General features: G+C 54.4%; 1 protein-coding gene across 1 annotated transcript; it reads left to right on the top strand.

Annotated features, from left to right (window-relative positions):
* Positions 1-983: 983 nt before the first annotated feature.
* LOC126651487 (keratin, type II cytoskeletal cochleal-like) lies at positions 984-22,108 on the top strand. Its single transcript, XM_050337408.1, is given in 10 exon segments — positions 984-1,406; positions 5,389-5,597; positions 10,806-10,866; positions 13,034-13,129; positions 14,121-14,285; positions 15,322-15,447; positions 18,979-19,015; positions 19,018-19,198; positions 19,665-19,699; positions 21,708-22,108. Coding segments are annotated over 10 exon segments (1,461 nt in total). The 5' UTR covers positions 984-1,037; the 3' UTR covers positions 21,890-22,108.
* The last annotated feature ends 2,589 nt before the right edge of the window (positions 22,109-24,697 follow it).

Raw genomic sequence — 24,697 nt, 5'->3', positions numbered from 1 at the left:
TTTAAGGGGTTTTTTTTCAGGATTAACGAGGGGAGCGAAGGGAAAAGCCCAAAAAATAATAAAAAAAAGCAGGGCCTGGAGAGCTCCCAGGGCCGCCTAAGCCGGGTTTGGTTGATGTTAAACCAGGCTGAGGCCTCTTTATCAGCTCCCTCTGGGCCCCAGAGGAGCCGCTGGCAGAGCTGGAATAAAAAAAAAAAGAAAAATAAATCGATTGTGTTCCCTGCGTGTCCCCAACCCCCCCCTCTCGGGGCATTCCAAATGGAGCGGGGGCAGAAAAAAACCGGGAGAATCCTTGGGGAATGGGGGCAGAAAAAACCGGGAGAATCCTTGGGGAATGGGGGCAGAAAAAAACCGGGAGAATCCTTGGGGAATGGGGGTGTCACTCGGGGGGCAGGAAAAAAACGGGAGAATCCTTGGGGAATGGGGGCAGAAAAAAACCGGGAGAATCCTTGGGGAATGGGGGTGTCACTCGGGGGGCAGAAAAAAACCGGGAGAATCCTTGGGGAATGGGGGCAGAAAAAAAACGGGAGAATCCTTGGGGAATGGGGGTGTCACTGGGTGCTCGGGGGCAGAAAAACCGGGAGAATCCTTCGGGAATGGGTGGGGGGAGCCCGGAGGGGCCCAGAAAGGGCCTGTTTGGAGGAGGAACTCTGGGATCTCGCGTCCCACGCGTGTGCCACCCTGGTGCCATCCACCTGTGCCACGCACCTGGCGCCCAGGTGAGGAGCGCGGGGTGGCACCGGCGCCAGGTGTGTCCTTGTCCCCTTCCCGGAGGAGGGGGGGGAAGGTGGGAAAGGCTCGGCCGGGCACACCCAGCTCGGCCGGGCAGTAAAACGATCCCTGTCTCGTCACCCTCGGGGCCAAGCCCAGCTCTTTCTCTTCCTCCCCCTCCTCCTCCTCTGTGGCCGATAAAAGGGACACCCCGCTCGTTTCACCCCCACTTCGCTCGTGGGCAGCTCCTTCCCCCTGAGCTTATATTTTTAATTCTTTTTATTCATTATTTTTTTGGGGAGAAATTTTGGGATTTTGGAGGCGCCATGTCCCGCTCCGTGAGCTTCACCTCCCGCTCCGTGGCCGCGCCGGCCGTCACGCAGGTGCGGGTCAGCTCCGTGTCGTCCACGCGTGGCCTCGGCGGCCCCTCCGCCCGCGGGGGGGGCTTCGGCAGCTCCAGCCTCTACAACCTGGGCTCCTCCAAGAGGGTCTCGCTGGGAGGGGGCGGCTCCTTCGGCCTCCGAGCCGGCTCTGGGGGCTTGGGGGGTCCCGCGGGGATCCAGGAGGTGACGGTGAACCAGAGCCTGCTGACCCCCCTCAACCTGGAGATCGACCCCAACATCCAGAGGGTGCGGCGGGAGGAGAAGGAGCAGATCAAGAGCCTCAACAACAAGTTCGCCTCCTTCATCGACAAGGTGAGGGCCCCGCGGGGAGGGGATAATCGGACATCGGGGAGAGGGGAAAGGTGGGGCCAAAAATCTGCAACAGGTGGGGCCAAAAATCTGCAACAGGTGGGGCCAAAAATCTGCACAAAGGGGGAACCAAAATCTGCAACAGGTGGGGCCCAAAATCTGCACAAAAAGGGGACCAAAAATCTGCACAAAGGGGGGCCCAAAATCTGCAACAGGGGGGGTCCAAAATCTGCACAAAGGGGGAATCAAAATCTGCACAAAGGGGGACCCAAAATCTGCACCAGGTGGGGCCAAAATCTGCCCAGAGCTCTGGGTGGGGCAGGGGGGACCCCAAAATCTGCCCAGAGCTCTTGGGGAGCTGCTGAGCAACAGGGGGACCCCAAAATCTGCCCAGAGCTCTGGGAAGGGGGGCAGGTGGGACCCAAAATCTGCACCAGGGGGACCCAAAATCCGCTCCGAGCTCAGGGGGAGCTGCTGAGCAAGAGGTGGGACCCCAAAATCTGCACCAGGTGGGGCCAAAAATCTGCCCAGAGCTCTGGGTGGGGCAGGGGGGACCCAAAATCTGCCCAGAGCTCTGGGGAGCTGCTGAGCAACAGGGGGGACCCCAAAATCTGCACAAAGGGGGACCCAAAATCTGCACAAAGGGGACCCAAAATCTGCTCCGAGCTCGGGGGGAGCTGCTGAGCAAGAGGTGGGACCCCAAAAACCTGCTGAGAGCTCTGGGGGAGCTGCTGAAACGCCCAAATGGGACCCCAAAAATCTGCTGGGAAATCAGAAACAGGCTGGGGGTCAATCCCGGAGGACGGGGGGTAAATTCCTGAGGACGGGGTGGGGTTTGCTCTGTCCCTAAATCGGGGCAGGGACCCGGGGGTCCCTAAATCGGGGCAGGGACCCGGGGGGTGTCCCTAAATCGGGGCAGGGACCCGGGGGGTGTCCCTAAATCAGGGCAGGGACCCGGGGGGTGTCCCTAAATCAGGGCAGGGACCCGGGGGGTGCCCCCAAATCAGGGCAGGGACCCGAGGGGTGTCCCCCAGACTGGAAAAGGGACCGGGGGTTTGTCCTTTGTCCCTGAAAGTGGAAAAGGGGACTGGGCTCTGTCCCCAGACTGCCCCTGCCCTGCCCTTTTTGTACCCGGGTGCCGCCCAAAGGTGGGTTCAGCCCTTCAAAACCCCCAAATTCGGGCAGGGAGGGGCTGAGCCCCACCCGGCCCCCAAATTCGGGCAAGGGGAGGGGCTGAGCCCCCCCTGGCCCCCAAATTCCAGCAGAGGGAGGGGCTGAGCCCCCCCCCCCCCCCTAAATTCGAGCAGGGGGAGGGGCTGAGCCCTCCCCAGCCCCCAAATTCGGGCAGAGGGAGGGGCTGAACCCCCCCGGGTGGGGCCGAGCTGCCCCTGCCCCACCTCCCCCAAGGCAGATCCCGGGCAAACCCCGCTCTGGCATCCCCGAAATTCCAGGAATTCCTCCACCCCGGGGTTGGTTCGAGGTCTGGCAGGAAGGGGGGGTTTTGGTTTCTGTCGAGTGTCAGCCCTGGCAGAGGCTCCAAATCTTCAACCCCTGCTCATCTTCAGCCCCTGCAGAGCCCCAGAGACACAAACACACCCGGCCTGGAGCGGCTCCGGCCCTTCCAGCCCCCCTTGGAGCTTCCCACCAGCATCCCAATCCCTTTGGAGCTTCCCATCAGCATCCCAATCCCTTGGGAGCTTCCCACCAGCATCCCAATCCCGGGAGCTTCCCACCAGCATCCCAATCCCTTTGGAGCTTCCCACCAGCATCCCAATGCCTGGGAGCTTCCCATCAGCATCCCAATCCATTTGGAGCTTCCCATGAACCACCCAATCCCTTTGGAGCTTCCCATGAGCATCCCAATCCCTTGGAACACCCAATCCCTTTGGAGCTTCCCACCCAAACCCAAAATCCTTTGGAGCTTCCCATCAGCATCTCAAACCCTTGGGAGCTTCCCATGAGCATCCCAATCCCTTGGGACACCCAAACCCTTGGGAGCTTCCCACCCAAACCCTTTGGGACTCCCAAACCCTTTGGAGCTTCCCACCCAAACCCAAAACCCTTTGGAGCTTCCCATGAGCCACCCAATCCCTGGGGAGCTTCCCACGAGCATCCCAATCCCTGGGGAGCTTCCCACCTGCATCCCAATCCCTTTGGGACATCCAAACCCTTTGGAGCTTCCCACCCAAACCCAAAATTCCCTGGAGCTTCCCACGAGCATCCCAATCCCTTTGGAGCTTCCCAAGAGCCACCCATTCCCTTGGGAGCTTCCCATCAGCATCCCAATCCCTTTGGAGCTTCCCACCAACATCCCAATCCATTTGGAGCTTCCCACAAGCCACCCAATCCCTTTGGAGCTTCCCACCAGCATCCCAAACCCTTTGGGATACCCAAACTCTTTGGAGCTTCCCACCCAAACCCAAAACCCTTTGGAGCTTCCCACCAGCATCCCAATCCCTTTGGAGCTTCCCATGAGCATCCCAATCCCTTGGGACACCCAAACCCTTTGGAGCTTCCCACCCAAACCCTTTGGGACTCTCAATCCCTTGGGACACCCAATCCTTTGGAGCTTCCCAATACCCACCCAAACCCTTGGGAGCTTCCCACCCAAACCCTTTGGGACTCTCAATCCCTTGGAACACCCAAACCCTTTGGAGCTTCCCAGGAGCCACCCAATCCCTTGGGATACCCCATTTGGAGCTTCCCACCAGCATCCCAAACCCTTGGGAGCTTCCCAGGAGCCACCCAATCCCTGGGACACCCAAACCCTTGGGAGCTTCCTACCAACCACCCAATCCCTCAGGATATCCCCTTTGGAGCTTCCCAATGCCCACCCAATGTTCCCTTTGGAACACCCAATCCTTTGGAGCTTCCCACCCAAACCCAAATCCTTGGGAGCTTCCCATCAGCATCCCAATCCCTTTGGAGCTTCCCACGAGCCACCCAAACCCTTGGGACACCCAATCCCTTGGGACACCCCCTTTGGAGCATCCCACCAACCACCAATGCCTTGGAACATTCAAACCCTTGGGAGCTTCCCAGGAGCCACCCAATCCCTTTAAGGACTCAAACCCTCTGGGCTTCCACCAGCACCAATCCTTTGGAGCTTCCCACCGCAGCCAACCCAAAACTCCTTTGGGACACCCCACCATAGGACACCCCTTGGAGCTTCCACCACCAATCCCTTGGAGCATTCAAACCCTTGGGAGCTTCCCAGGAGCCACCCAATCCCTTTGGGACATCCAAACCCTTTGGAGCTTCCCACCCAAACCCAAAATCCTTTGGAGCTTCCCACCAGCATCCCAATCCCTTGGGAGCTTCCATGAACATCAATCCTGAGACACCTCCTTTGGACTTCCACCAGACCCAAATCTTGGAGCTTCCCATCAGCATCCCAATCCCTTTGGAGCTTCCCACCAGCATCCCAATCCCTGGGGAGCTTCCCACCTGCATCCCAATCCCTTTGGGATACCCAAACTCTTTGGAGCTTCCCACCCAAACCCAAAATCCTTTGGAGCTTCCCATGAGCCACCCAATCCCTTGGGACACCCAAACCCTTGGGAGCTTCCCCCCAAACCCAGAATCCTTTGGAGCTTCCCATGAGCCACCCAATCCCTTGGGACACCCAAATCCTTTGGAGCACCCAATCATTTGGGACACCCAATCCCTTGGGAGCTTCCCACCCAAACCCAAAATTCCCTGGAGCTTCCCACGAGCATCCCAATCCCTTTGGAGCTTCCCAATAGCCACCCAATCCCTTGGGACACCCAAACCCTTTGGAGCTTCCCACCCAAACCCTTTGGGACTCCCAATCCCTTGGGACACCCAAACCCTTTGGAGCTTCCCAATGCCCACCCAATCCCTTGGGACACCCAATCCCTTCGGAGCCACCCCCACCACACCCCATCTCCCCCAAATTCCCATCGTCTCATCCCCCCTCCCCAATAACCCTCCCCCCCGTGGGGGTCTCCCCTCCCTTTCCCAGGTGCGGTTCCTGGAGCAGCAGAACAAGATGCTGGAGACCAAGTGGGGGCTGCTGCAGGAGCAGAGGAGCCCCCGCAGCAACATCGGCCCCCTCTTCGAGTCCTACATCGGGAACCTGCGGCGCCAGCTGGACGCGCTGCTGGGGGACAAGGGGCGGCTCGAGGGCGAGCTCAAGAACATGCAGGACCTGGTGGAGGACTTCAAGAACAAGTAACGAGTCCCTCAAACACCCCAGAGCCTCACCCCGGGGTGTTTTCCCAGATGGGAATTGCTGGGGGAAGGGGGCGTGTTTTCGGGGCTGGAAGTGGAGTTTGGGGTCTCGTCGGGGTTGAAGTGGCATTTGGGGTCTCCTTGGGGTTGGAAGTGGAGTTTGGGGTTTCTCAGAGCTGGAAGTGGAATTTGGGGTCTCCTCAGGGCTGGAAAAGGAGTTTCAGGTCTCTTTGGGGTTGGAAGTGGCATTTGGGGTCTTCTCGGGGTTGGAAGTGGAACTTTGGGGCCTCTTTGGGGTTGGAAGTGGAGTTTGGGGTCTTCTCAGGGTTGGAAGTGGAGTTTGGAGTCTCCTTGGGGTTGGAAGTGGCATTTGGGGTCTCCTCAGGGATTGGAAGTGAAACTTTGGGGTCTTCTCAGGGTGGAAGTGGAGTTTGGGGTCTCCTCAGGGTTGGAAGTGGAGTTTGGGGTCTCTTTGGGGTTGGAAGTGGAGTTTGGGGTTTCCTTGGTGTTGGAAGGGGCATTTGGGTTCTCCTCGGGATTGGAAGTGGAACTTTGGGGTCTCCTCAGGGTGGAAGTGGAGTCTGGGGTCTCTCAGAGCTGGAAGTGGAGTTTGGGGTCTCCTCAGGGCTGGAAAAGGAGTTTCAGGTCTCTTTGGGGTTGGAAGTGGCATTTGGGGTCTTCTTGGTGCTGGAAGGGGTATTTGGGGTCTTCTCAGAGCTGGAAGTGGAATTTGGGGTCTGTCAGGGTTGGAACTGGAGTTTGGAGTCTCCTTGGGGTTGGAAGTGAAATTTTGGGGCCTCTTTGGGGTTGGAAGTGGCATTTGGGGTCTTCTCAGGTCTGGAAGTGGAGTTTGGGGTCTTCTCAGGGTGGAAGTGGAGTTTGGGGTCTCCTCAGGACTGGAAGGGTCGTTTGGAGCTGCAGGAGCCCTGTGGGTTCCACAGGCTGGGAGGTGATCCCTGGTTGTTCCAGGGGCAGGGAACGGAGCAGGCTGGGAGGTGATCCCAGCCCATCCCAGGTGATCCCAGCCCATTCCAGGCTATCCCAGCCCATTCCAGGTGATCCCAGACCATTCCAGGAGCAGGGAATGCAGCAGGTTGGAGGGTTATCCCAACCATTCCAGGGGCAGGGAATGCAGCAGATTGGCAGGTGATCCTGGCTCATTCCCTGATCCCACCCCGTTCCAGTCTATCCCAGCCCATCCCAGTCTATCCCAGCCCGTCCCAGTTGATCCCAGCCCGTTCCAGGGGCAGGGAATGCAGCAGGTTGGGAGGTGATCCTGGCTCATTCCCTGATCCCAGCCCATCCCAGTCTCTCCCAGCCTGTCCCAGTTGATCCCAGCCCGTTCCAGGGGCAGGGAATGGACCAGGTTGGGAGGTGATCCCAGCCCATTCCTGGTAATCCCAGCCCATTCCAGGTGATCCTGGCCCATTCCAGGAGCAGGGAATGGACCAGGTTGGCAGGTGATCCTGGCTCATTCCCTGATCCCAGCCCATTCCAGGTGATCCCAACCATTCCAGGGGCAGGGAATGCAGCAGGTTGGCAGGTGATCCTGTCTCATTCCCTGATCCCAGCCCATTCCAGGCGATCCCAGCCCGTTCCAGGCAATCCCAGCCCGTTCCAGGCAATCCCAGCCCGTTCCAGGCTATCCCAGCCCGTCCCAGGCTATCCCAGCCCATTCCAGTTGATCCCAGTCCATTCCAGGCTATCCCAGCCCATTCCAGGCTATCCCAGCCCATTCCAGGTGATCCCAGCCCATTCCAGGAGCAGGGAATGGACCAGGTTGGGAGGTGATCCTGGCTCATTCCCTGATCCCAGTCCATTCCAGGCTATCCCAGCCCATCCCAGTCTCTCCCAGCCCATCCCAGTCTCTCCCAGCCCGTCCCAGTCTCTCCCAGCCCGTCCCAGTTGATCCCAGCCCGTTCCAGGGGCAGGGAATGGAGCAGGTTGGGAGGTGATCCCAGCCCATTCCCTGATCCCACCCCGTTCCAGGCTATCCCACCCCGTTCCAGGCTATCCCAGCCCATTCCAGGCTATCCCAGCCCATCCCAGTCTCTCCCAGCCCGTCCCAGTTGATCCCAGCCCGTTCCAGGGGCAGGGAACGCAGCCCCTGCCCTGCCATTTCCCAGCCCCGGGAGGTGCCCGGGGAAGAAAAGGCCCTTTGTTCCCAGGGAACAATGGGAGGCACCGGGAGAACTGGATGGGGCAGGAACCGGGAACAAAGAGCCCCGGAAAAGCCGCGGGGCGGGGCCGGGAGCGGCGATCCCGGAGATTCCCGAAGAACCCCTCGGGAATTGGGGATTTTCCCTCGGCCCATCCACAGCCTGAGCTGTTTGGTTGTTCCCAGGGGAGTTAAATCCCAGGTTTAATCCCATTTCTCGTGGATTTGAGGTTATATCCATGGGTTTATTTACTGTATCCATGAAAAGCCAAATCCTATGGAGAAGGGAAGTGGGAATTCCTTGGGTGGGGTTTGAGGGAATTCAATGCCTGGAGATTCCCGAAGAACCCCTCGGGAATGGTGTTTTTCCCAAGTTTTTCCCAAACCCATCCACAGTCTGAGCTGTTTGGTTCAATCCCAGGGGAGTTAAATCCCAAATTTAATCCCATTTCTCGTGGATTTGAGGTTATATCCACGTGCTTGTTTATTGTATCCATGAAAAGCCAAATCCTATGGAGAAGGGAAGTGGGAATTCCTTGGGTGGGGTTGGGGGAAGTCAGTGCCCGGATTCCACAGTTCTGGAGCCAGGCTGGGAGAGCTGGGAATGTTCCCCTGGAGAAGGGAAAGATCCAGTTCCATTCTGGAGGAATTCCCTGAGGGATTTGCCCTTCCATCCTGGAGGAATTCCCTGAGGGATCTGCCCATTCCATCCTGGAGGAATTCCCTGAGGGATCTGGAGGAATTCCCTGAGGGATTTGCCCATTCCATTCTGGAGGAATTCCCTGAGGGATCTGGAGGAATTCCCTGGGGGATTTGCCCTTTTATTCTGGAGGAATTCCCTGAGGGATCTGCCCTTTCATTCTGGAGGAATTCCCTGAGGGATTTGCCCTTCTATTCTGGAGGAATTCCCTGAGGGATCTGCCCTTCCATCCTGGAGGAATTCCCTGAGGGATCTGCCAGTTCCATCCTGGAGGAATTCCCTGAGGGATCTGGAGAAATTCCCTGAGGAATCTGGAGAAATTCCCTGAGGGATCTGCCAGTTCCATCCTGGAGGAATTCCCTGAGGGATTTGCCCTTCTATTCTGGAGGAATTCCCTGAGGGATTTGCCCATTCCATTCTGGAGGAATTCCCTGAGGATTTGCCTTTTATTCTGGAGGAATTCCTGGGGATCTGGAGGAATTCCTGAGGATCTGGAGGAATTCCCTGAGGGATTTGCCCTTTTATTCTGGAGGAATTCCCTGAGAGATCTGGAGGAATTCCCTGAGGGATCTGGAGGAATTCCCTGAGGGATTTACCCTTCCATCCTGGAGGAATTCCCTGAGAGATCTGGAGGAATTCCCTGAGGGATCTGGAGGAATTCCCTGAGGGATTTGCCCTTTTATTCTGGAGGAATTCCCTGAGGGATCTGGAGGAATTCCCTGAGGGATCTGCCCTTCCATCCTGGAGGAATTCCCTGAGGGATTTACCCATTCCATCCTGGAGGAATTCCCTGGGTTTTCCCTCCCTCTCTCTGCTCATCCCTGGTCTCCAAAGGGCCACATTCCCAGGGTTGTTCCATTCCCAGGGTTGTTCCATTCCCAGGGTTTGTTCCATTCCCAGGGTTTGTTCCATTCCCAGGGTTTGTTCCATTCCCAGGATTGTTCCATTCCCGGGATTTGTTCCATTCCCAGGGATTTATTCCCTGCAGTTCCTCGACTTCCAGAGGGACAAAGCCTGGGAGAGGGAAGGGAAGGAAGGGGGAGGAGCCCTGAGGGGGAAGGAGCTCCCTTGGGAGGCAAATTCCAGGGATTGTGTAAACAAAGGGCTTTGCCCTGGAAACGGCCCTGCCAAAACAAACGGGGGAGGGAGGGAGGGGGGGAGGGAACATCTGGAGATCTTTGTGGGAACACCCCAAAATCTGTAGGGGAACATCTGGAGATCTTTATGGGAACACCCCAAAATCCGTAGGGGAACTCCTGGAGTTCTTCAGGTGAACATCTGGAGATCTTTAGGGGAACATCTGGAGATCTTTGGGGGAAAACCTGGAGATCTTTAGGGGAACACCCCAAAATCTGCAGGGGAACACCCAGAGATCTTTAGGGGAACATCCCAAAATGTTTAGGGGGACATCTGGAGATCTTTAGGGGAACACCCCAAAATTTGTAGGGGAACACCTGGAGAGCTTTAGGGGAACATCTGGAGTTCCCCAGGTGAACATCTGGAGATCTTTAGGTGAAGATCTTCAGGTGAACATCCCAAAATCTTTAGGGGAACATCTGGAGATCTTTAGGGGAACATCTGGAGATCTTTAGGGGAACATCTGGAGATCTTTGGGGGAACATTTGGGGATCTTCAGGGGAACACCTGGAGATCTTTAGGGGAACACCTGGAGATCTTCAGGGGAACATCCCAAAATCTTTAGGGGAACATCTGGAGATCTTTAGGGGAACATCTGGAGATCTTTAGGGGAACATCTGGAGATCTTTGGGGGAACACCTGGAGATGTTCAGGGGAACATCTGGAGATCTTCAGGTGAAAATCTGGAGATCTTTATGGGAACACCCCAAAATCTGTAGGGGAACACCCAGAGATCTTTAGGGGAACTCCTGGAGATCTTCAGGGGAACACCCCAAAATCCATAGGGGAACACCTGGGGATCTTTAGGGGAACATCTCGAGATCTTTAGGGGAACATCTGGAGAGCTTTAGGGGAACATCTGGAGTTCCCCAGGTGAACACCTGGAGATCTTTAGGTGAAGATCTTCAGGTGAACATCCCAAAATCTTTAGGGGAACATCTGGAGATCTTTAGGGGAACATCTGGAGATCTTTAGGGGAACATCTGGAGATCTTTGGGGAACACCTGGGGATCTTTAGGGGAACATCTCGAGATCTTTAGGGGAACATGTGGAGATCTTTAGGGGAACACCTGGAGATCTTTAGGTGGCCACCCAAAGAAGCTCCCAAAAAGGGAGAGAGAGGAGAGAACTGGGACAGCCCTTCCTGGGGACACTTTTCCCTTTGTCCAGGCTCTGATTTCATGGAAATCCCCCCCTGGTTTTTTCCTGGCAGGTACGAGGATGAGATCAACAAGCGGGCGGCGGCCGAGAACGAGTTCGTGGTGCTCAAGAAGGTGGGTCTGGGGATTTTTGGGAATGCTTTGGGTGGGAAGGGCACCTTAAAATCCCACCCCATCCCATCCCATCCCATCCCTGCCGTGGGCAGGGACACCTCCCACCATCCCAGCTCTTCCAGGGGTTGGGATTCCGATTATTCCCGATTATTCCCGATTATTCCCGATTATTCCCGATTATTCCCGGGGGTCGCAGCTCCTGCCCCCGCTCCACCTTCGCTCCCTGTCCCTATTCCCGCTTTTCTCCAGCCCTGCCGGAGCCTCCCGAGGTGCCATCCCGGGAATTCCCCGTCCCACCTGGCAGAGGAGGCTCCGAGGTGCCCTCAGGGATTGGGGGAGGGTTGGGAAGAGGGGACAGAGAATTCCCAGGGGGGATTTTGGTACCCTTGGGTGACTTTTCCCGAGGTTTCCTTGGGAACAGGGATCCAGGGGGATCCTTGGGAACAGGGATCCAGGGGGATCCCTGGGTTTGGTTTTCTCCCAGGATTTGGTTTTATCCCTGGGTTTGGTTTTATCCCTGGATTTGGTTTTATCCCTGGGTTTGGTTTTATCCCTGGATTCGGTTTTGTCCCTGGATTTGGTTTTTATCCCTGGGTTTGATTTTATCCCTGGATTTGGATTTATCCCTGGATTTGGATTTATCCCTGGATTTGGTTTTATCCCTGGGTTTGGTTTTATCCCTGGATTTGATTTTATCCCTGGGTTTGGTTTTATCCCTGGATTCAGTTTTATCCCTGGGTTTGGTTTCATCCCTGGATTTGGTTTTATCCCTGGATTTGGTTTTATCCCTGGGTTTGGTTTTTATCCCTGGGTTTGGTTTTATCCCTGGGTTTGGTTTTATCCCTGGGTTTGGTTTTATCCCTGGGTTTCGTTTCTCCCAGGGTTTGGTTTTATCCCTGGATTCAGTTTTATCCCTGGGTTTGGTTTTATCCCTGGGTTTGGTTTTATCCCTGGATTCGGTTTCTCCCAGGATTTGGTTTTATCCTTGGGTTTGTTTTATCCCTGGGTTTTGGTTTTATCCCTGGCTTTGGTTTTATCCCTGGATTTGGTTTCATCCCTGGATTTGGTTTTATCCCTGGGTTGGGTTTTATCCCTGGATTTGGTTTTATCCCTGGGTTTGGTTTTATCCCTGGCTTTGGTTTTATCCCTGGATTTGGTTTTGTCCCAGGGTTTGGTTTTATCCCTGGGTTCGGTTTCATCCCTGGATTTTGGTTTTATCCCAGGATTTGGTTTTATCCCTGGGTTCGGTTTCATCCCTGGATTTGGTTTTATCCCTGGGTTTGGTTTCTCCCAGGATTTGGTTTTATCCCTGGGTTTGGTTTTATCCCTGGGTTTGTTTTATCCCTGGGTTTTATCCCTGGTTTTGGTTTTATCCCTGGGTTTGGTTTTATCCCTGGGTTTGGTTTTATCCTTGGGTTCGGTTTTATCCCTGGATTTTGGTTTTATCCCTGGATTTGGTTTTATCCCAGGATTTGGTTTTATCCCTGGGTTTGGTTTTATCCCTGGATTTGGTTTTATCCCTGGGTTTGGTTTTATCCCTGGATTTGATTTCTCCCTGGGTTTTGGTTTTATCCCTGGGTTTGGTTTTATCCCTGGATTTGGTTTTGTCCCTGGGTTTGGTTTCATCCCTGGATTTGGTTTCTCCCAGGATTTGGTTTTATCCCTGGGTTTGGTTTTATCCCTGGGTTTGTTTTATCCCTGGGTTTTATCCCTGGTTTTGGTTTTATCCCTGGGTTTTATCCCTGGATTTGGTTTTGTCCCGGGTTTGGTTTTATCCCAGGATTTGGTTTTATCCCTGGGTTTGGTTTCATCCCTGGATTTGGTTTTATCCCTGGATTTGCTTTCATCCCTGGATTTGGTTTTCTCCCTGGGTTTGTTTTTATCCCAGGATTTGGTTTTATCCCTGGGTTTGGTTTTATCCCTGGGTTTGGTTTTATCCCTGGGTTTTATCCCTGGGTTTGGTTTTATCCCTGCTTTGGTTTTATCCCTGGATTTGTTTTATCCCTGGATTTGGTTTTATCCCTGGATTTCGTTTCTCCCTGGATTTGGTTTTATCCCTGGGTTTGGTTTTATCCCAGGATTTGGTTTTATCCCTGGATTTGCTTTCATCCCTGGGTTTGGTTTTATCCCTGGGTTTGGTTTCATCCCTGGATTTGGTTTTTCCCAGGATGTGGACGCTGCCTACATGAACAAGGTGGAGTTGGAGGCCAAGGTGGACGCCCTGACGGACGAGATCAACTTCCTGAGGGCTTTCCATGAGGCGGTGAGGAATTTGGGTGGAATTCTCCTAATTAGTGATGGTTTAGATGGAATTATCCCAATTAGTGATGATTTAGATGGAGTTCTCCTAATCAGTGACAATTTGGATGGAGTTCTCCTAATCAGTGACAATTTGGATGGAATTCTCCTAATGAGTGATGAATTAGATGGAATTCTCCTAATTACTGATGGTTTGGATGGAGTTCTCCTGATCAGTGACTATTTGGGTGGAATTCTCCTAATTAGTGATGATTTGGATGGAGTTCTCCTAATCAGTGACATTTGGGTGGAATTCTCTAATTAGTGATGGTGGAATTCTCTGATTGACTTGGATGGAATTCTCCTTATTATGGATGACTTGGGTGAAATTCTCCTAATTATTGATGACTTGGGTGGAATTCTCCTGATTATGGATGATTTTGGTTGGAATTCTCCTGATCAGTGACAATTTGGATGGAATTATCCTGATTATTGATGATTTTGGTTGGAATTCTCCTGATCAGTGATGACTAGGATGGAATTCTCCTAATCAGTGATGATTTAGATGGAATTCTCCTAATTATGGATTACTTGGGTGGAATTCTCCTGATTATTGATGACTTGGATGGAATTCTCCTTATTATGGATGACTTGGGTGAAATTCTCCTGAGGGTTGATGATTTTGGGTGGAATTCTCCTAATTATTGATGACTTGGGTGGAATTTTCCTGATGATTGCCCATTTTGGGTGGAATTCTCCTGATGATTGCTGATTTTGGGTGGAATTCTCCTGATGATTGCCCATGTTGGGTGGAATTCTCCTGATGATTGCCAATTTTGGGTGGAATCCTCCTGATGGTTGCCAATTTCATCTGGAATCCTCCCTCTCCCCCCCTTTCCCTGCTCGTCCCTCCCTCTCTCCCCGAAAAGGGCGGGATCTTTTGGCTCCCTCAGAACCCCGGCATCGAGGTGCGAACTCCTGTGTGTGTGTGAGTTGTTTTTATCCTTCCCCCACAGGAGATCAACGAGCTGCAGGCCCAGATCTCGGACACCTCGGTGGTTCTGTCCATGGACAACAACCGGAGCCTGGACCTGGACGGGATCATCGCCGAGGTGAAGGCGCAGTACGAGGACATCGCCAACCGCAGCCGCGCCGAGGCCGAGGCCTGGTACCAGAGCAAGGTGAGAGGAGGGGGACACAGCCTGGATCCTGAGGGTCCAGGGACAATTCCAGAGCACTGGAGGGGCTCCAGGAGAGCTGGAGAGGGATTTGGGATGAGGGGATGGAGGGGCGGCACACAGGGAGTGGATTCCCGCTTGCCGGAGGTGGGAGGTTAGGAGGGGGATTCCAGTTTGGGATGGATCCAGTTTGGATGATTCCAGTTTGGGGAGGGGCTGGGATGGAGTTCCCAGAGGATTCCCCATCCCTGGGAGTGCCCAAAGCCAGGCTGGAGCCCCCTGGGATGGTGGGAGGGGTCCAAGGTGGGACTGGATGGGATTTAAGGTCCCTCCCAACCCAACCCATTCCAGGATTCCACGATTCTGGATCCAGGCTGGGAGAGCTGGGAATGTCCAACCTGGAGAAGGGAAGGATCCAGGGAGAGCTCAGAGCCACTTCCAGGGCCTGGAGGGGCTCCAGGAGAGCTGGAGAGGGATTTGGGATGGAGGGATGGAGGGACAGCACACAGGGAATGGCTTCTCACTGCCAGAGGTGGGAGGTTAGGAGGGGGATTCCAGTTTGGGGAGGGAATTCCCAGAGTTGTGGCTGCCCTTGGATCCCTGGGAGTGCCCAAGGCCAGGTTGGATCCCCCTGGGATGGTGGGAGGGGTCCCTACCTGTGGAAAGGTGGGACTGGATGGGATGGGATAGGATGGGATGGGATGGGATTTAAGGTCCCTCCAACCCCACCCATTCCAGGATTCCACGATTATGCAGCCAGGTTGGGAGAGCTGGGAATGTCCAACCTGGAGAAGGGAAAGGTCCAGGGAGAGCTCAGAGCCCCTTCCAGGGCCTGAAGGGACCATTCCAGGATGGGATGGGATGGGATGGGATGGGATGGGATGGGATTTAAGATCCCTCCAACCCAAACCATTCCAGGACTCCGCAGCTCCTCCAACGTGCCCGGAGCGGGAGAGAGCTTTTAATCCCACTAATTAACCCCCTCCTGATGTTTAATTAACCCCCTCCTGATGTCCAATTAACCCCCTGCTGCCCCCAGTACGAGCAGCTCCAGCTGACGGCCGGCAAGCACGGGGACGACCTCCGGAACACCAGGAACGAGATCACCGAGATCAACCGGGCGATCCAGAGGCTCCAGGGGGAGATCGAGAGTGCCAAGGCCCAGGTGAGGAGCTGCAGGTCCTGATCCCTCTGCTGATCAGGGAAAAAAGGGCTGGAGCTGTGCCTGGGATGGGTTTTTTTAGGGGAAAAAAGGTTCTTCCCTCGGGACGGGCTCCTCGGGGTTCGGGAGCGACCCCCAAAAGATGGAGGGGTTTGGGTAAAATGCCCTCAGGAGTTGGGATTTTGGGATTTTGGGATTTGGGGGGTTTTTTTAGCCCTTGTGCAGGGTCAGGAGATGGAGATGATGGTGCTGGTGGGTTCGACCCTAATCCTGACAGGAACAACCCCAATCCTGACAGGACTGACCCCAATCCTGACAGGAAGGACCCCAATCCTGACAGGAAGGACCCCAATCCTGACAGGAACAACCCCAATCCTGTCAGGACTGACCCCAATCCTGACAGGAATCCAATCCTGACAGGAATGACCCAATCCTGACAGGAACGACCCCAATCCTGACAGGAATGACCCCAATCCTGACAGGAATGACCCCAATCCCGACAGGAACGACCCCAATCCTGACAGAACCAACCCTGATCCTGTCAGGAACGACCCCAATCCTGACAGGAACGACCCCAATCCCGACAGGAACGACCCAAATCCTGACAGGACCGACCCCAATCCTGACAGGAACGACCCCAATCCTGACAGGACCGACCCCAATCCTGACAGGAACGACCCCAATCCTGTCAGGACTGACCCCAAACCTGACAGGAACGACCCCAATCCTGACAGGAACGACCTCAATCCTGACAGGAATGATCCCAATCCTGGCAGGAAAGATCCTGACAGGAACGACCCCAATCCTGACAGGAACGACCTCGATCCTGACAGGAACGACCCCAATCCTGCCAGGAATGATCCCAATCCTGACAGGACCGACCCCAATCCTGTCAGGAATGACCCCAATCCTGACAGGAATGACCCCAATCCTGACAGGAACGACCCCAATCCTGACAGGAACGACCCCAATCCTGACAGGAACGACCCCAATCCTGACAGGAATGACCCCAGTCCTGACAGGAATGACCCTGATAGGAACGACCCCAATCCTGACAAGAATGACCCCAATCCTGACAGGACCGACCCCAATCCTGGCAGGACCGACCCCAATCCTGACAGGAATGACCCCAATCCTGACAGGAACGACCCCAAACCTGACAGAACCAACCCTGATCCCGACAGGACTGACCCCAATCCTGACAGGACCGACCCCAATCCCGACAGGAACGACCCCAATCCTGTCAGGAACAACCCCAATCCTGACAGGAATGACCCCAAACCTGACAGGAACGACCCCAATCCTGACAGGAATGACCCCAATCCTGACAGGAACGACCCCAATCCTGACAGGAATGACCCCAAACCTGTCAGGAACAACCCCAATCCTGACAGGAATGACCCCAATCCTGACAGGAACGACCCCAATCCTGACAGGAATGACCCCAATCCCGACAGGAACGACCCCAATCCCGACAGGACCGTGGGCTTGGGGGGGAGAAGGAGCAGGAATCACCCCCAGGATGGAGAACAGGGAGGATTGCAGATCCCAAGGACAGGGCTGGGGTGACCCCACAGGTTCCTCCTCTCCTCCACTTCCCTCCCCCCCCACATTTCCTGGGGCACACCCGGGAATTTCTGGTTTGGTTTTTTTTTGTGTGGGGTTTTTTTATTTATCGTTCCATCTCGGGGTTTTGGGGCCCCGCGGGTGGAACTGGAGCTGCTGGGAGGGGAGGGGAGGGCAGGGGGGTAACCTGAGCTCCCCGGAGCTCCCCCGATAAGGCCGGTGATTCATCCCCGCCTTTGTTTGGTTTCGGGGCGGGGGAACCGAACCCAGAGCGGCTCCCCCGGGGGGGACGGGGAGGGCACAAAACAAAGCTCGTGGGGAGGGGCGGGGGCACAGCCGGGGGTTCTGGCACCGCGTGGGGCCCTCGGGGGTGTTTTTGGGGTGGGTCTGTGGTGTTTGGTGGCTCCTGGTCCTCTCCAGGTCCTGCTGCCCCTCATTAAAGGTTTTTTGGTTGCCCCAGACGAGCTTTGGGGTGAATCAGGAGGTGAAGAGGCAGAGCTGGGGGTTCCAGCCCCACGTGGACCCTTTAGGGGTGTTTTTGGGGTGGGTCTGTGACATTTGGGTGGCTCCTGGTCCTGCTGCCCCTCATTAAAGGTTTTTTGGTTGCCCCAAACGAGCTCTGGGGGTGCAGGGGGTTCTGGCACCTTGTGGGGCCCCCAGGAGTGGTTTTTGGGGTGGGTCTGTGGTGTTCGGGTGGCTCCTGGTCCTCTCCAGGTCCTGCTGCCCCTCATTAAAGGTTTTTGGTTGTCCCAAAAGAGCTCTGGGGGTGCAGGGGCAGAGCTGAGGGGTCTGGAACCTTTAGGGGTGTTTTTGGGGTGGGTCTGTGATGTTTGGGTGGCTCCAGGTCCTCTCCAGGTCCTGCTGCCCCTCATTAAAGGTTTTTTGGTTGCCCCAAACGAGCTCTGGGGTGAATCAGGAGGGGCAGGGGCAGAGCTGAGGGGTCTGGCACTGCATGGACCCTTTAGGGGTGTTTTTGGGGTGGGTCTGTGACATTTGGTGGCTCCAGGTCCTGCTGCCCCTCATTAAAGGTTTTTTGGTTACCCCAAACGAGCTCTGGGGGTGCAGGGGCAGAGCTGAGGGGTCTGGCACCACGTGGGGGCCCCAGGGGTGGTTTTTGGGGTGGGTCTGTGACGTTTGGTGGCTCCTGGTCCTGCTGCCCCTCATTAAAGGTTTTTTGGTTGCCCCAAACGAGCTCTGGGGGGAATGAGGAGGGAAAACCTGAGCTCTCCCGGGGTGGGGAGGGGGGGAAGCTGAGGGAAGTTGTCCAAAAGTGCAGCCAAGTGTGGAGAAAGAGGGTCTTGCCTTTTGGGGATGGGATGGGATGGGATGGGATGGGATGGGATTGATGGGATGGGATGGGATGGGATGGGATGGGATTGATGGGATGGGATGGGATGGGATGGGATGGGATGGGATGGGATTGATGGGATAAAATTGAATGGATGGGGTAAAATGGAAGGGATGGGATGGGATGGGATGGGATGGGATGGGATGGGATGGAATAGATGGGATGGGATGGGATGGGATGGGATAAAATGGAATGGATGGGATAAAATGGAATGGATAGGATGGGATGGGACAGGATGGGATGGGACAGGATGGGATGGAATGGAATAGATGGGATAGGATGGGAAGGGATGGGACAGGACGGGATGGGAGAGATAGAATGGAGTGGATGGGATGGGATGGGATGGGATGGGATGGGATGGGATGGGATGGGATGGGATGGGATGGGATGGGATGGGATGGGCCAGGACAGGATGCCCTCCCTCCTCCCCACCCAGCCCCCCAAAACCCTCAGAGCGTGTCTGGGATCATCCCACCGACCCCCAGCGCCCCTCAAACCCCCAGAGGAAACTCCGGGCAGCCAAACCCGGGTGGTTTTTTTGTTTGTTTGTGTTTTTTATCCTTTTCCTCCCCGGTGGGAGCGGGAGGAGCCTCCCCTGACCCCCTCCCCTCTGCCCACAGCGGGCCAAGCTGGAGGCGGCCGTGGCCGAGGCGGAGGAGAGGGGGAGCTGGCCCTGAAGGACGCACGGGCCAAGCTGGCCGAGCTGGAGGACGCCCTCCAAAAAGCCAAGGCCGACATGGCCCGGCAGCTCCGCGAGTACCAGGAGCTCATGAACGTCAAGCTGGCCCTGGACATCGAGATTGCCACCTACAGGAAGCTGCTGGAGGGCGAGGAGAGCAGGTGGGGGGAAAAAAACCCCGAAAAAAAAGCCCTTTTTGTGGGTGGTTTTTGGTGCTGGAGGGGCTTTGGTGGAAGAGTCTGACTGGGAAGTTCTGGGGGGTGAAATATTGATAGTTTTTGATAGTTACATAGACCAAAAAACCCAAAAAAAGCCCTTTTTGTGGGTGGGTTTTTTGGTGCTGGAGGGGCTTTGGTGGAAGAGCCAAACTGGGAAATTCTGGATGGGGGGAAAAAATGTTGATGGTTTTGATGAAAATAAGCAAGGAAGGGAAAAGTTGTTTTCCACCACTCATGGTGTTGTGGTAGAACATTCCCAGGTGGAAATCCCTGTGGAATTTCAGGTAGAAATTCCAGGGCTCTCTCACCCCTGGTGGGAGGGGGGTTCCTCCTCCCGGGGCAGGAGCTCCCTGCCTTTGGAATGCCGGGAATGCCGAGCCTGATCCCTCCCTTTGTCTCCTCCCAACAGGTTGGCCGGGGAAGGAGTCGGCAACGTCAACATCTGTGAGTGGGGGCTGCTGCTTGGGGGGGTTTGGTTGGGTTTTTGGGGGGGTTTCTTGGTTATTTGTGGGTTTTTTGGGTTGTTTGGGGGCTTTCTTGGTTGTTTGGGGGGGTTTGTTGGTCATTTGGGGAGGGGGTTGAGTCGTTTGGGGGGTTTTGTTGGTTGTTTTGGGGGTTTGGTTCATCATTTGTGGGGTTTTGTTGGTTTTTTGGGGGGGGTTGTTGGTTGTTTGTGGGGTTTTTTTGATTGTTTGGGGGATTTTTGGTTGTTTTTGGGGTTTGTTTGTTGGGGGTTTTGTTGGTCATTTGTGGGGGTTTGAGTCGTTTGGGGGGTTTCTTGGTTATTTGTGGGTTTTGTTGGCTGTTTGGGGGGGTTTTTTGGGTTGTTTGGGGGGTTCTGTTGGTTTTTGGAGGGTTCTGTTGTTTTTTTGGGGGGGTTTGTTGGTTGTTTTTGGGGTTTGTTGTTTGTTTGGGGGTTTCTTGGGTTTTTGGGGTTTCTTGGTTGGGGGGTTTGGTTGTTCGTGGGTTTTGTTGGTCATTTGTGGGGGTTTGTTGGTTGCTTGGGGGTTTTGTTGGTCATTTGTGGGGGTTTGTTGGTTGTTTTGGGGGTTTTGTTGGTCATTTGTGGGGTTTGTTGGTTGTTTTGGGGGTTTGTTGGTTGTTTTGGGGTTTTGTTGGCCATTTGGGGGTTTGTTGGGTTTTTGGGGGTTGATGGTTTTTGTAGGGGTTTTGGGGGTTTTTGGGGGGGTTCTGTTTGTTGTTTTTGGAGTTCGTTGGTTGTTTGGGGGGTTTCTTGGTTATTTGTGGGTTTTTTTGGTTGTTTGGGGGGTTTTGTTTGTCATTTGGGGGGGGTTTGGGTTGTTTGGGGGGTTTTGTTGGTCATTTGGGGGGTTTTGTTGGTTGTTTTGGGGGGTTTCTTGGTTATTTGTGGGTTTTTATGGTTGTTTGGGGGGTTTTGTTGGTTGTTTGTGGGGTTTTGTTGGTTGTTTGGGGGGGGTTCTTGGTTATTTGTGGGGTTTGTTGGTTGTTTGTGGGGGTTTTGTTGGGGTTTTTTTTGGGGGGTTGGGTTGTTTGGGGGTTTTGGTTGTTTGTTTGACGGGTTTTGTTGGTTGTTTGTGGGGTTTTGTTGGTTGTTTTGGGGGTTTGTTGGTTGTTTTGGGGGTTTTTTTGGTTGTTTTGGGGGTTTGTTGGTTGTTTTGGGGGTTTGTTGGTTGTTTTGGGGGTTTTGTTGGTCATTGGGGGGGTTTTTTGGGTTGTTTGGGGGGTTTTGTTGGTTGTTTATGGGGGTTTTGTTGGGTTTTTTGGGGAGTTGATGGTTTTTGTAGGGGTTTTGGGGGTTGTTTATGGGGTTTTTTTGGTTGTTTGGGGGGTTTTGTTGGTTGTTTTGGGGGCTTTGTTGGGTTTGGGGGTTGATGGTTTTTGTAGGGGTTTTGGGGGTTGTTTGGGGGGTTCTGTTGGGTTTTTTGGGGGGTTTTGTTGTTTCTGGGGTTGCAAATTAAAAAAAAAAGAAAAAAAAAAGGGGGGGGAGGTTTAGGTGGGATTTGGGGAAGAATTTCCACCCTGGGAGGGTGGGGAGGGGCTGGGATGGAATTCCCAGAGGATTTCCCATCCCTGGGATGGATTTCCCATCCCTGGGATGGATTTCCCAGAGGATTTCCCAGGGATGGATTTCCCAGAGGATTTCCCATCCCTGGGATGGATTTCCCAGAGGATTTCCCATCCCTGGGATGGATTTCCCAGAGGATTTCCCATCCCTGGGATGGATTTCCCAGAGGATTCCCCATCCCTGGGATGGATTTCCCATCCCTGGGAGTGTCCAAGGATCCCCCTGGGACATCAGGAGACGTCCCTACCCACAGCCAGGTGGGGTGGGAGTGGGATAACCATTCCAGCATTCCACAGAGAACTGGGATAACCTCTGGAATTCACCCCCATTCCCATTTCCCGGGGTTTTTTTCCCATCCCAGGTTCAGAGGGAGGATCTCAGGGTGGTTTTTTTTCCCCTTCCCAGCCGTGCTCAGCTCCAGCTCCGGCTCCAGCGGCTTCTCCAGCCCCGCGGGATTCCTGGGAGGAGCCCTGGGAGGCGGGATGGGCAGCGGAGCCCTGGGATTGTCCTCGGGGGGAGGAGGCACCAAATCCTACTCCATCACCACCACCACCACCTCCAGCAGCCGCCGCAGCGTCAGGAAGTGACCCCGGCCCCGCTCCCGGGGAAAAGGAGGGAAAAGAAGGGAAAAAAAGGGAAAACCCTCGGGAAGAAACGTCCCGGTGCGTCCTCACCGGGATAAATTCCACCCTATCCCAAAAAAAAAAACACAAATAAAGAAACAAACAACGAGTTCCTGCCACGGCCACCCCCGCGCCGGGATAATCCCACCGGGAGCGGGATCCGATCCCACCGGGAGCGGGATCAGATCCACCGGGAGCGGGATCCGACCCCACCAGGAGCAGGATCAGCCCCTCCCTCTCTCCCCCCGGGGTGGGATTTTTTTGGGGGGATGAAGGAGAAGGGGGAGGGGTTACCTGCTGTTACCTCCGCCCTTGGGACCTCCCCCTTCCCAAAATCCCACATTTCTGCCCAAGGAGAGCCGGGAGTTTCTCCCCCTCCCCCCCCCCAAGCTCCACCCCCGCGTTTAATCGGGATTTTTGGGAAGTTTCCATCCCTCGGGGCTCACTTTGGAATGGTTTTTTTTTTTTATGGGAAGGAGAAAGGGGTGAAACCGCTCGGGGATTCCTTCCCATTCCCTTTGGGAATGGGCTCAGAGCTGGAATTTCGACATTTCCCCCCCGCACCTGGAGCAGTTTTTGGACCAAAAGCAGATTTTTTTTCCCCCACACCCCCCACCCTCCCCCGGGGAAGGTTTTTAGGGAATAATCCAAGGAATTCCTCGCCCCTCCCTGCTGATGCTCGGCCGTGTCCCGAGGGCGTGGGGGGGTTTTTTTTTTGGGTGGAATTCTCGTGCTTTTCGCGTCTGTCCCGAGGTTGTTAATAAAGTTTCCCTTTTTTTTTCCTGCTCCTCCCGGTCCCGACTGAGTTCTTTGTGCTTGGAATTCTCTGGGAATGTTTTCCAGAGCCTACCCCGGCTCACCTGGAGCAGGGACGGGGCGGGATTTGGGATTTGGGATTTGGTGCCTCCCCCGGGCTCGTTCCCGGCAGGATTTGGGATTTGGGATTTGGTGCCTCCCCCGGGCTCGTTTCTGATGGGATTTGGGATTTGGGATTTGGTGCCTCCCCCGGGCTCGTTCCCGGTGGGATTTGGGATTTGGGATGTGATTCCTGCTCCCTTCTGGGGGAGAGGGTGCTTCGGGGAGGGGGAATTCACCCTTAAAAAAAGGTGAATTTTGGGGTAAATTGAACTAAATTCCCTCTTCCAAAAAGGTGCATTTTAAAGTAAAATTGAACCAAATTCCCTCTTCCAAAAAGCTTCGATTTTTAGGTAAAATGAACCAAATTCATTGTTCCAAAAATTTCGGGGTAAATTGAACCAAATTCCCTCTTCCAAAAATGTGCATTTGAAGGTAAAATTGAACCAAATTCACTTCCAAAAAGCTGCAATTTTCCAAATCCCCTCTTCCAAAAACCCTTTTAGGGTCTCCAGACATTCCCAAAGGGACAAACTCCCCCCAAAACTGACCCAGCCGAGGGGGGGGAGGGGGTGGAATTCCCCTTTTTTAATGCAAATCTTCCCAAAAATTGGCTCGGAGGTCCCTCGAGAGGGAAAGGGAGAGGGAGAGGGAGACTCCTCCTCCTTTTCCAGCCCCATCGGCTGCTGCTCCTCCCCCCAGACAACTTTACCTGACTCTGCAATTCCTCAGGGCTTCAGTTCACACATTTTTGGGCTGTTTCCTCCCTCATGGGGTGATTTTGTCTCTACCTGAGTCTGCAGTTCCTCAGGGCTTCACTTCACCAATTTTTTAGGCTGTTTCCTCACTCATGGGGTGACTTTGTCTCTACTTGAGTCTTCAGTTCCTCAGGGCTTCATTTCACACATTTTTGGGCTCTTTCCTCACTCATGGGATGATTTTGTCTCTACCTGAGTCAGTAATTTCTCAGGGCTTCACTTCACCAATTTTTTAGGCTGTTTCCTCACTCAGGGGTAATTCTGTCTTTGCCTGAGTCAGCAATTCCTCGGGGCTTCACCTCTGTAGATTTTTGGGCTGTTTCCTCATCCATGGTATGACTTTGTCCTTACCTGGGTTAGTGATTTCTCAGGGCTTCACTTTTGCCTATTTTTGGGCTCTTTCCTCACTCGTGGGGTGACTTTGCCTTTACCTGAGTCTGCAGTTCCTCAGGGCTTCATTTCACAGAATTTTTGGGCTGTTTCCTCCCTCGTGGGGTGATTTTGTCTCTGCCTGAGTCTTCAATTCCTCGGGGCTTCACCTTTGCAGATTTTTGGGCTGTTTCCTCACTCATGGGGTGATTTTGTCTCTACTTGAGTCTTTAATTCCTCTTTACCTGAGTCTTTAATTCCTCAGGGCTTCAGTTCACAGATTTTTGGGCCCTTTCCTCACTCAGGGGGTGATTTTGTCACTGCCTGAGTCTGCAGTTCCTCAGGGCTTCACCTCTCCAGATTTTTGAGCTGTTTCCTCACTCAGGGGGTGATTCTGTCTCTGCCTGAGTCACCAGTTCCTCAGGGCTTCACTTTTGCCTATTTTTGGGCTCTTTCCTCACTCGTGGGGTGACTTTGTCTCTACTCGAGTCTTCAGTTCCTCAGGGTTTCATTTCACAGATTTTTGGGCTCTTTCCTCACTCATGGGATGATTTTTGCTCTACCTGAGTCAGCAATTCCTCGGGGCTTCACTTCACCAATTTTTTGGGCTGTTTCCTCACTCAAGGGGTGACTTTGCCTTTACCTGAGTCTTTAATTCCTCAGGGCTTCATTTCACAGAATTTTTGGGCTCTTTCCTCACTCGTGGGGTGACTTTGTCTCTACTTGAGTCTTCAGTTCCTCAGGGTTTCATTTCACAGATTTTTGGGCTCTTTCCTGACTCATGGTATGA

The sequence above is a fragment of the Myiozetetes cayanensis genome, unplaced genomic scaffold (assembly GCF_022539395.1).
Source record: "Myiozetetes cayanensis isolate MyiCay16 unplaced genomic scaffold, myiCay2020 scf63, whole genome shotgun sequence".
NCBI classification, from domain to species: domain Eukaryota; kingdom Metazoa; phylum Chordata; class Aves; order Passeriformes; family Tyrannidae; genus Myiozetetes; species Myiozetetes cayanensis.
This window is presented reverse-complemented; position numbering and strand designations above follow the sequence as displayed.